An 11,962-nucleotide genomic window follows, 5' to 3' on the forward strand; every position below is an offset into this window, starting at 1 on the left:
ATTACGCTCTCAGGCGTCCTGTCAGTTGGTAATACCTAGAATTTCAAAATCAAGTGCAGGTGGTAGATCCTTTTCCTATCTAGCGCCTAAACTTTGGAATAGTCTTCCCTGCACTGTCCGGGAGGCAGACACACTCTGTCAGTTTAAATCTAGACTAAAGACGCATCTTTTTAATCTTGCATACACTACTCTTCCATAATATAAATCTTCAGAGGGTTTAGGCTGCATTAGTTAGATCAACCGGAACCAAAAACACAACTGATGTACTTGTTGCATCAAAGAGTACAGAACAGTACTCTACTCTCAGCCAGTCTTGTCTCATTGTTCCAAGGTTACCACAGCGAGCAGGATGCAGTTCATGGCCTGACCTGATGGTAGAGCGGAGAATGGGAAGTGGGGACCTGACAAGAGCTGAGATGATAGAGCTGGATAAAGAAGGACGCGGTCTCTTGACATGTCTTCACCACAAAATTTCAAATGCTATTAGATTATTAATGATAATCTTAAACTATAATTTATTTTATTATTAAGTTTATTTATTTTATTTAGCCTTGTTGTGCAAGTTCTCTGGAGCTTGTGCAGAGGCAGCAGCTTTTGCCAGAGGGGAACTGGAATCCCCTGGTTGGGCCTGGGTTCTCCTGAGGTTTTTTTTCTCGATTAGAGTTTTGGGTTCCTCGCCACCGTTTGCATACTGTTTTTGCACTATCTGCCTGACCGGGGGGGCTGCTTTAGAATTTTAAAGTTTTACTTAATTAATATTGCATATAGGAATTTATTATCTGTTATATTTGACCTGTGCTTCTCTCTCCTTTATCCTAAATGTGTGCTCTCACTGAGCGTGTGTGTGTGTGCGTACTTGTCTGTGTACGTACGTGTGTGTGTGTGTGTGTGTGTGTGTTGTGTGTGTGTGCGTGCGCATCCGTGTGTGTGTTGGTGCGTGTTGTGTGTGTGGAGTGTTTTGTGTGTGGGTGTGTCTGTCTTCTGTGTTTCAACCTTTTCTTGTTTTTGCAGGTACAACTTTGATTGTTTTGCTTGTAGTCAATGTGTCTCATGTGCAGCTGCTTTGTAACAATGAAAATTGTAAAAGCGCTATATATAAATAAAGTTGAGTATTCTGCATGCATGAATGCTTGCACTACACAGGCTTCCTGCTGAGAAAAAAATGTCAGATAAAAATTGTGGAGACTTCCACAGTGTAACAATTCATTGGTCAAAACACAGTTCTTTGAAATTATGAAATTTAAAAAGGGCGTTAAGTGTTCGTGATATTTTACCGGACTGTAGTTTTATGAATCCACCAGGAGCAAACATTCACAACAACACTTGGTGCCTTGGGACAGCTATGCATCCCCACTGGCGCACACGTTACACTTTTATCACCACGCTGATTACAATAATTAGTAACCAGCCGGTCACTTACAGGGCTCGGCCTAGGACAGACCATTCACACCACCACCAAGTGGTGAGTAATCTAGTGTGGTACACGTCAAAAACAGTTACTGCGTCTTTAAATGGAGCGCTCACCACACAGGAAATGACGTCACGTCACAGCGCTCTGCATATGCGGAAGTGCGAGTTTTGCTGTACTGTGTGTACATTCTGCTATGTTTATATGTGATTGAGGACAGACTGATCGTTTGTAATGTCTGTGCCGTGTCTGCACAAAGTGAGTCGTCTATTTGAGCGCTATGAGGAGTATGTGAAGACGAACCCAGCGGCCACGGCTCATGTGGAGAGCGCAGTGCGCACTCTCAGTTACCTGATCGCAGGTGAGAAACTCACAAAGTGAAAGTAAACGCATTCTTTGACACTTTGTCAACGTGTACCCGATTTATCTGTTTGTTGTGTTAGAGTGTTATATGCTCCACTTGTTTGTAGTTTGTTGATTTAAGTTCATATAATGTGTAAGGAAAATTCTGTATGTTTGGAGCTGCAACTGGTTACATTTCTGTCAAGGTTTTGAAACAGCTTTGAACTTTTTGCAGTTCACTTAACGTTTAATAGTCCTGCGATATTAAGTAGTGTTGCAGCTGATATAAAGTCACAAATACTGAGAGTATAGCTTTACTATGACAAAATGTTGCACGTCAGTAACGTTACGTCACACATCTGTCACTTCCATACCATAAGATACCAAACCACATCATGCTAAACTTTTATTGTTATCTCATTTATATTACAAAGTTTTATTCCACCTTAAGATAACAATTGTATATTGCACTTTGCATTTTTACCTTCCTTACATTATTTACAGATATTTATTATGTACTGTGTTATTTACAGGTCGCTTCTCTGACTCTCATGAACTCTCCGAGTTGGGTAAGATTCACTGCTTTATGTCATGCGTTTACATTTTAGTTTTATGTTTTTATATTCTATAGACGAGGGCAATTAGAGATTATGCTGGAAGTGATAGTGAAGAGAGGTTCTGGGATCAGGATTTTAACTTGAGTCACCACAGCACAGTGTAGGTTTCAGAGTCCCATCTCACAAAGTCTGGCCATTCTCTGAACAACATTTCTGATAACATTAATTGTAAATCATTAATTGGGTTACATGTTATTTTACATCGTTCGTGGTGTGCAATAAAGTAATACTTTTTAACTGCATCTAATCATTGTGTTGTTGTTATTTGGAGCTGCCTCTACTTACACAATGTTATGTCATTGCTAATAATGATTAGTCATAGTAACATGTCTATTGTAATATATGTGTATTGTTGAACATGGACAAAGGAAAATAAAGTGTAACTATATAAAGTGTTGATGAAGAATTTTCCTGTATTCTTTGTATTTCTCTGTTCTATTCACAGTCTACTCTGCATCAAACCTGCTTGTGCTTCTGAATGATGGCATCTTGAGGAAGAATCTGTCTCGGGCGTTGCCTGTGGTAATGCATGTACCTTCACACCATAACCTAAAAGGGATAGTTCACCCAAAACTGAAAATTCTGTCATCATTTACTCGCCCTCAGATTGTTCCAAACCTTTATAAATGTCTTTGTTCTGCTGAACACACACAGGAAGATATTTGGAAGGAAGATATTTGGAAGAATGTCAGATCTCATCCCCCATTGACCCCCATACTATTTATTTTCCCTACTATGGCAGTAAATGGGAAATGCGATCTGACATTCTTCCCAATATATTCCGGTGTGTTCAACAGAACATAATAAATTTAAACAGGTTTGGAATAATCTGAGGGTGAGTAAATGATGACAGAATTTTCCTTTTTGAGTGGGTATCCCTTTAACTATGCCTCAATCCAGTCATAAATTTTTTATTAACATCTATTTTAGGTTGTCTTATCATGTGATACAAATACAAAGGTTACATGATCCGATCACTCAAACCACATCACAGCTGTAGTGTACTGTAAATGCAAATTCTCCCAAATGCATTCCGGATCCAGTGAATGCCCACCCACTGACCTGTCAATCAACCCTCAATCATCCAGCTTTGCTTAAAATATCTACCCAATGGAAAAGGGATAGTTCTTATTTGTTCACCCTGCATGACTTTCTTTTATTTGCCGAACACAAAAGAAGATATTTAGAAGCATGATGGAAACCAAACATCATTGGATTTCTGGAAACAAAACCACTGTGACATTTCTCGAAATATCTTCTTTTGTGTTTTCATTGATATGAGAGTGAATAAATGATGAAATAATTAGTGCAAACTGTCCCTTTAAGACTTCATCTTATGTGCCTCACATAATACCTGAGATATTACATACTGTAAGTTAATACAGGCATAACTAAAAAGGGATTCATTTCGCATACCTTTACGCTTAATGTTTCATGTTGCAGTGAAATTCAAATTTGTAAACAACAGAAAATCTGGTCGGACACATAGAAATTGCACGTAAACATCAGGTGTAAATGGCCAGGTGTAATCCGTCTCACCTGACCACTTCGAGACAGGTGTTAATACCCCAGCCTCAATTTCCTTGCAATGCTTGCGTAGGACAGAGAGCATGTGCTGTTGGCATGGTAACCACTATAGAGTTATAGAGGAATGAGAGTTGTCAATTGTGGAACTTTAGAAAAGCACAGTCTGTCTCTGCTTCAAGAGAGAACATACAAGGGAACTCAAAGCCACAGCTTTTTTTGTCTTGCCCTTGTTTATTTCAAAACATTTGGCCTAACCCTGTTTCACTGTTCTACAACACACTTCATTGTTATCCACCTTTTGGTCCAGCTCATGACAGCCCTCATTGGCTTGCGTATGGGCGATACGTGAAATACGACAGACCCCTTCCGACCAACAGACACATTTCCTCGAGCAAGCGAAGTCTACAGAATGCTTGTGCTTGAGAGACATATTTATCTTTGCGCTTGCCATTGCCAGTGTAAAGGAATAAACACATTTAAAGACCGAGCTACTTTCAGAGCGGCAATAAACGCCAGCTCTCAGCCATGGGAATAGGACAAATGGCTTTGCGTTCACAGCCCAGGGCTCTCGAGCCGTGACCTTAATGGACCTCCTCAGAGGCCATTTGAGTTTATATTGAGTTTGTGATAGAGCAACTAACCTCTTATGCTTTTGGACCAAGCATTCAGCAAAATGACAAACATATGTGTGCTTTGTCCTGATTTGTTTGTGTGTGTGTGTGTGTGTGTGTAGTCTCTTTCCCAACACAAGCTGCTAACCTGGTTGTCGGTTCTGGAATATGTGGAGGTGTTCACAGAGATGGCGGCCCGTAAACTGTGGGGGGAAGCTGGACGCTGGCTCGTCATTGTTCTGATTCAGATTGGCAAGTAAGTGTTGAGGTGGCTTAAAGGGGTACAAAAATGTATGTTTACTTAACGTGTGAAAGCCCTGTAAACTGTTAAAAAGTAGTTGATATGTGTTTCCAAGGCATGCAATTCAGCTTTGTGTGAGGAACACATTTATATTGACATTATTCACTGAAAAAAGTATAATCACCCCAATGGAAATCTGCCTGTCCAATGTATTTTTGATTAACTTCTAAAAAACATACAGGTTTGTACGGGTTTAATGACGCGTGTGAGGAAACAATGACAAAATATTGATTGTCTACATAATCAATTATTTTTTACATTAAAGGGACAGTTCACCCCAAAATGCTGTCGTCGTTTACTCGCCTTCAAGTTGTTTCATATTTGTATAAATTTCTTTGTTCTGGTGAACACGGAGAAAGATATTTGGAAGAATGCTTGTAACAGTTCTTGTCCACCATTGACTGCCATAGTAGGAAGAAATTCAAAATTTCTTTGTTGTGTTAAACTCAGAAGAAGATATTTTGAAGAATGTAGTTCTGTGGCACTTTTGACTACCATTATAATTTTTCCTACTATGGTAGTCAATGGGGTCCAAGAACGGTTTGGTTATAAGCATTCTTCCATGTATCTTTCTCTGTGTTCATCAGAACAAAGAAATTTATACAAATATGAAACAACTTGAAGGTGAGTAAACGCCAATAGAATTTTCATTTTTGGGTGAACTATCCTTTTAAGCCAGTGGTTCTCAAATTGTGGTACGCGTACCAGTAGTGGTACTTGACGAGACCCCTGGTGGTACGTGACACGACAGAAAATTAAAATCTCTACATATTCATTTACATTTCATGTTTTAAATACAATTTAAAATGTGTAATACATGATTGATAAATATGGAATACATCTTGGGCTATGTGCAATTTTAATATAGTTTTTTGAATTATTGTTTATTTATCATTGGTCGATGTAACTCAGGCACGTGACAGACAGCTCGAACGCAGAGCAGGAGCAGACCGACGCTTGTGCGTCTCTCACTCTCTCTCCTCCGATGAGCTGCATGTAAATTAAGCTTCATATGTATTTTTTCACTTGAACCGCTGTTTAAAGCTGTTGTTATTGCTGTAAAGTGGTAATTCTACACGCGTCTGCATCTACTCAAGGTTTAATCAATGAAGCGCATGTTGCGATTTAGTTTTGATGCACCGCTTTGACAAACTGCTGCAGTAAAGTGTGAGTCTCTGTTTGTTATATACAGCTGTTCTCTTGATGTTTAGGTATACGTATATTTATTTATCTTCTGTGTGAAATATTCTTTCCACATGGTTTGTCTTTAATATAGATTTGTAGTCTTTCCCCACAAAGATAATAAATCTCCCTTAAAAGTCATTTACAGAGCCCTGTTTACTGTGCACAACAGAAAAGTGTTTTGTGTCCACTATTATTGCTGACTAACTTGAAAAACATGGAAAAAAGTTTTCTTTAGTTTGAAAACAGCTGGTAAATAAAAAAGTGTTTGTATTATTAATAATAAATTAGAATTGAAGGACGAGGTGTAAAAATAAAGTTTCACAGCTCTATTGTTAATTTAAGTGTTTATTCGTAGGATTTTCTATGGCGGTCATTAGGTGGTACTTGGAACAACTCATTTTATGAAAGGTGGTACTTTACTGAAAAGTTTGAGAACCGCTGCTTTAAGCGATTACTGTCTTTATTAGGACTGCACGATATTGAAGAAAAATTAAATGCACTATAACTTGATCATGCTATAGACGATATGCGATATGATAATGCTTTAAGTCTGTAAAATCAGTTCAATATATTTACTTATAAAATAAATTTAAATGTATTAAACAAAAAATTATACAACCAACATACATGTTTTAGCCTAAACTTTGATTAAACATAACTTTTCAATTTTTTCATTTTGTAATATGCACATTTGCAAAATTTTGATAATTTTGATATATTGTGCAGCTCTAGTCTTTATTTTTACAGTGAAGTCTGTGCAATTGATCGTAATTGTCAATTTTGACACACTTTTTTACTAAAACAAAATAATTGAGTGGCATTTCATTTGACAGGGATCAACAACGGCGCAGCGTTTTACATGTATTTTTATTAGTTTTTTATTCAAGTTAAAAAGACAAGATATGTTGTTTCAATAGTCAGTGAGAAAAGGGTGATTTCAATGCTTGCAAAAATAATCGGGATTATATTTTTTGTCATATTCGAGCAGCCCTATTACATTGCATTTTAACAAAAATAAAAATTCTGTCATTATTTACTCACCCTTGAGTTGTATAAAATCTGTATATATTTCTCTATTCTGATGAACACAGAGAAAGATAATTGAAAGAATGCTTGTAACCAAACAGTTCTTGGACCCCACTGACTACCATTGTAGGAAAAATTACACTGGCAGTCAAAAGTGCCGTGTGCTGTCCAACATTCTTCAAAATATCTTTATACTATGGTAGTCAATGGTAGACAAGAACTGTTTGGTTAAAAGCAATCTGCCAAATATCTTTGTCTGTGTTCATCAGAAAATTCTGCATGTGATCTCATGTGTTTCTACAGAGCGATACTACGCTGTCTCCTGCTTTTCTGGTACAAATCAGGCATCCAGACATCACCACCTATAATTCCTCTGGACAGGGATTCACAGCTCTGCAGTGGAGGTGAGAGATCGTAGTTTACCTGTTAATACATGTCAACCAAGGTTACAGAATGTTACTTATTTTCTGTCAGCTGTGCATGAGAATCCGTATATAACATGACGCCCACCTCACATCGTAAAGGTGACTAAATAGACACCTATTGGAATTCAAATGTTGCAATAGTGTTATCACTATGTTATCACTGGCGTTATGTTGCAAGGATATGAAGAGTGAACTGTGGAAGTGTGTTGTGTTACTATGTCATTGAGTTTCATTATACTGTATGTATGCCTGAGACAGGACCTGCGGGTGGCTCAGGGGAGGCTGGCAATGTATTGTGGGTTCTTTAGGATGGAAAGTGTCTGCTAAGTGGCCATTTCCTCTGCATTGCACTGATGCATTGATCTCTCCTCACAGAGAGGAATACTGAAGAGGAGGAAGACACGACTTTTGTCGGCCAGCGTTCAGGGAGAGTGATACGACCACTGGGAAACAGTAAGACATAGATATCTGTCAACCCTGTAGTTCTATTTTTTTAGAAGCTGTAAGCAAGTGCATCATCATGAGAGCTCACCTCTTAAATGATGGAACACAAAAGAAGATATTTGGTTTTGTGTTCATACAATGAAAGTCAATTGGGTTCATATTTAGTTGTGTTGTGTTTTCAGTCCAGTGTGGAATATGTGAATATATCTGTATTCAATGGATCCTAAATGTACTCACTGACACACCATGCCCCATACATTCATTCATACTGTGTGTTTTTGCTTTTCTTTAGCACCATCATTACAGTCTCGTCTTTGGGGTCTCCCTCAGAAAAATAAAGTAGGCAGGAATCAGGAGGAGGTGCTCCACCCAAGCCCCACCCCTCTGGGTCTTCAGGAAACTATTGCAGAGTCACTGTACATTGCACGGCCCCTGGTTCATTGTATCCTCATGTTTATACATATAACATTTTTAGTGTAATATTAGCCAAATTGTTGCAAAATAATTCATGTATTCTCAGGGGCTCTGAATGGCTGATGGAAAAACATGAACGCACATGGTCCCTCCTGAGCTGTGACATCAAAGGCAGTTCATTTCATATTTTTACGAGCCCTCCAAAAATCTGCGAAACATCTTCTGGAATATATTTGTTGCAATCTTCACAGATATTTCTGTTTTATCAGAATATGCAGCGAAATGAGAAATTCCTAAAGGTTTTGATGGTTGCTCCGCCCTTGTTTACTCCAGTTTGTGAACTGATGATGAAGTTGTTTGAACGTTGTGTCGGTCTGGCATTCATTGGCATGGCATTCTTAACATTTCCAAGTGGCCAGTCTTGGGGTTTGCGGAAAGCGTTCCTGGAAACCGTGGATCATCTCTGGTCTCTTGGAGATAACCAGGTGCTCTTCTTATTTCATTCTCACGGTTGCTTGCTTTCTCAACTGTGAAGATCTAAAAAAAAAAAAGTTAAATCGGTGCTGTGTCTTCAGTTTCAGTTTGCTGAGTGACATGAAGACGATGAACCGCAAAGAGCGAGCTGAGATAAGGAGACGGGCTTTCCTCCTCCTGTACTACCTGCTCCGCTCCCCCTTCTATGACCGATACTCTGAGTTAGTGTCTCCTGTCATATGCTTTTCTTTTATGTTTAGCTGTCAAGACTTCGAGTCTGTTCATTACATTAACGCAGTGATGTGCTGCATACCTGTTACTAATCCTCATACGTGGGCTTGGTGAAAAGAGGTGTGTTTATAATCTATTTACTGTAAGTGCAGATGAAAAATCCCATAGATTTACATTGAGCAAAGCAAAGCCATGTTAGGGGCTATAGAATATCATAGATATTCAAGGATTTGTGGGGTTAAAATGCTAAAAATTACTCTGAATATCTGCATAGCAACACCCTGGCAATCACCCAAAACAACCTAGCATTGTGACAGCGAGTTTTGCATGCCTAAGCATACATTTAGCATCTTACTGCATAATGGTTTTTCTGTTGTTCTGTAATTTAACTCGCATTGTTTCATGTACACCCACAGGACGAAGATCCTATTCCTCCTCCGCTTCCTGGCAGATTATGTTCCTGGAGTGGGTTTGGTTGCACGTAAGTCATGAATCCATCTCGCCCAAGTACCATCACACAAAAAGCTTTTAAGAAACTCAAAGTCATGTGCTGACTGTATTTCTTTTCCTGTCCTCTCAGGTCCACTGATGGACTACTTGCCCATTTGGCAGAAGATCTACTTTTATAACTGGGGCTGACGTCAGAGTAAATCATTCACAGGTCATCACAGCCAAACTGTTAGCGAGATGAGCAGAAGCCATTTGCCGGATGCTTCCGCGACACTTGAGGACTGAAATCACACCTGTGCCAGGATATTACGATATTAATTAAGAAGTTTTGCAGTAAAGATGCAAAATGTCATTTTTCTTCAAGCGATACATGGATAATGAATTTCTAATCTGGGCATTTTTATCAGTCTTAGTTCACACATTTTTACACGCCTGAGCTTTTGTGTGCCATTTTTGCGCTGATTAAATCAGTTCGCAAATGACTTTTGAGTCACAGTGCGAACTCTCTCCCATTACTGTCCCTCTGTCAACACAAATGTTTTCTTTCTCATTTAGCCTGGGAATAGGTTTACTGAACAGAATAATTGGCTGGCTGAGATGAGGTCACACAGACAGCTGTTTGAGTTTGTTTTGTTTCTGTTCTGTTTGTCAACGAAGTACCATGCAGCAGTTTATTTAAAAAAAATAAACAATTAGTTCACCCACAAATTGTGGGCTAGTGGTTAGAGAGTCGGTCTTGTGACCTGAAGGTCGCCGGTTCGATTCTCAGCTCCGGGCGCTGCAGTGATAGCTGCCCACTGCTGTGGGTGTATGTGTGTTCACGACTTGCTGTCATCATTTACTCACCCTTGTGTTGTTCCAAATCTGTATAAATTGCTTTGTTCTGATGAACACATGCAGAATGCTTGTAACCAAACAGTTCTTGGTCACCACTGACTACCATTGTAGGAAAAATTACACTGGCAGTCAAAAGTGCCCCAGAGCTGTTTGCTGTCCTACATTCTTCAAAATATCTTCTTTTGTGTTCAACAGAACAAAGAAATGTATACTGATTTTGAGCAGCTTGAGGGTGAGTTAATGAAGACTGAATTTTCATTTTTAAGAGAACTGTCTCTTTAAGGGTCTAAGGTGCTATGATACCTGTTGCAAACCTGAAATGCATATCGAAGTTTCTTATTTCAAAACAATAGCATGTTCAGGTTCAATCTAAGAAACCCTAAATGGTGCCTCAAATATATTTGAACTTTTACAGTATAGCTACATTTCATCGTTACATTGCATTATCCATGGGTAACGATTCCCCCTTGTTTAACAGGGCTCCAATGAGACTTCTAAGCCTAAACCAGCATTGGAAGCATTGAATAATAAGAAATTGTTTTTATTCACTATGTGAAATGAACTTATCTTTTTGAAAATCCATCAATGTTTTGATTCCAACAGAAAAGCATGACTGTTTTAAAATGCTGAAAATGTGAAATGGATAATTGGTTTGGTATACACCTCTATGCCTTTAATAAATCCTTAAATAATACACGTTCTCATGCCTTAACATGTTTTCCATCAAAGCAGAATTTATTTATTTATTTATGAGAATGGGCCATAATTCAAAGTCTGATCTCGCGGTGCTCTCGGTCAGCTTTTCAAACTAGTGTTTGAATTATACATAGCTGTGATGTATGTACTGCAGATTCATGGAATCCCAGCACCCCTCGCTTTGCTGAAGCGTTTTTCTTGAAGAAAATACCTGAACAGAAGCAATCCTGAAGATGATAAACTGCTTTCTGAACAAAGGGGGGAAATCCTCACAGACCTTAGGTTAGGAATAGCCATGCTATCCATAATACATCCCTGCGGGGGTAGAAAACCAGATATCTCTCTTGAATTGTGCCCCTAGATATTCACTTCCCTTTTGTGTGATCGATCTCCTTTTTATATAGTTTGTGATTTACTTTATATACCAGTGGTTTTATGAGATTGCATATAAAAAGACATAAAAACTGCACTGTTACTGTTAAATTCCATTCTAAAGCCTTTTCACCACCAAACAAATTACCTTGTGTGTTGGGAAGGGATCAATACCTATCTAAATCAATCTAAAAACAATTAAAGTTTTAATTTTTGTTAATCACGCCTAGAATTGATTTCTTTCCCAGATGTATTTATTTCTTTTGTGTCGCTCACACAAATAATAATAACACAAATGAGTACATGGAGAGTAACACACCGGCTTTGTCAGGTATTCAATTCTGGTATATTGCAGATAAATTGCTGAACAGGCCAAAACAAATGACTAATTAATGGCTGTTATTTAAGCATTGTAAAATCATGGTTTATACAGTAATACATTTAATTCCAAATGCCAATCATGTTTAATTTATGCTTTTTTAATTTTAAAACATATTTAAACGTATCTTCTAAAATATCTACATTTTCCCTAGGAGAAATTATGGTTTAATTATACTAAAGATTACCATTTGTATTTACTACAAGAGCCATGGTTAAACTAT

General features: G+C 38.3%; 1 protein-coding gene across 1 annotated transcript; it reads left to right on the forward strand.

Moving 5' to 3' along the window:
* Positions 1–1,550: 1,550 nt before the first annotated feature.
* On the forward strand, positions 1,551–10,988 carry pex16 (peroxisomal biogenesis factor 16). Its single transcript, XM_057348618.1, has 11 exons — positions 1,551–1,769; positions 2,284–2,319; positions 2,813–2,889; positions 4,628–4,761; positions 7,321–7,421; positions 7,818–7,895; positions 8,179–8,328; positions 8,713–8,785; positions 8,876–8,995; positions 9,422–9,486; positions 9,586–10,988. Exons 1-11 carry the CDS (start codon positions 1,643–1,645, stop codon positions 9,642–9,644), a joined length of 1,020 nt encoding a protein of 339 aa, XP_057204601.1. The 5' UTR covers positions 1,551–1,642; the 3' UTR covers positions 9,645–10,988.
* Positions 10,989–11,962: the final 974 nt, after the last annotated feature.

The sequence above is a fragment of the Triplophysa rosa genome, linkage group LG12 (genome assembly GCF_024868665.1).
Source record: "Triplophysa rosa linkage group LG12, Trosa_1v2, whole genome shotgun sequence".
NCBI lineage: Eukaryota > Metazoa > Chordata > Actinopteri > Cypriniformes > Nemacheilidae > Triplophysa > Triplophysa rosa.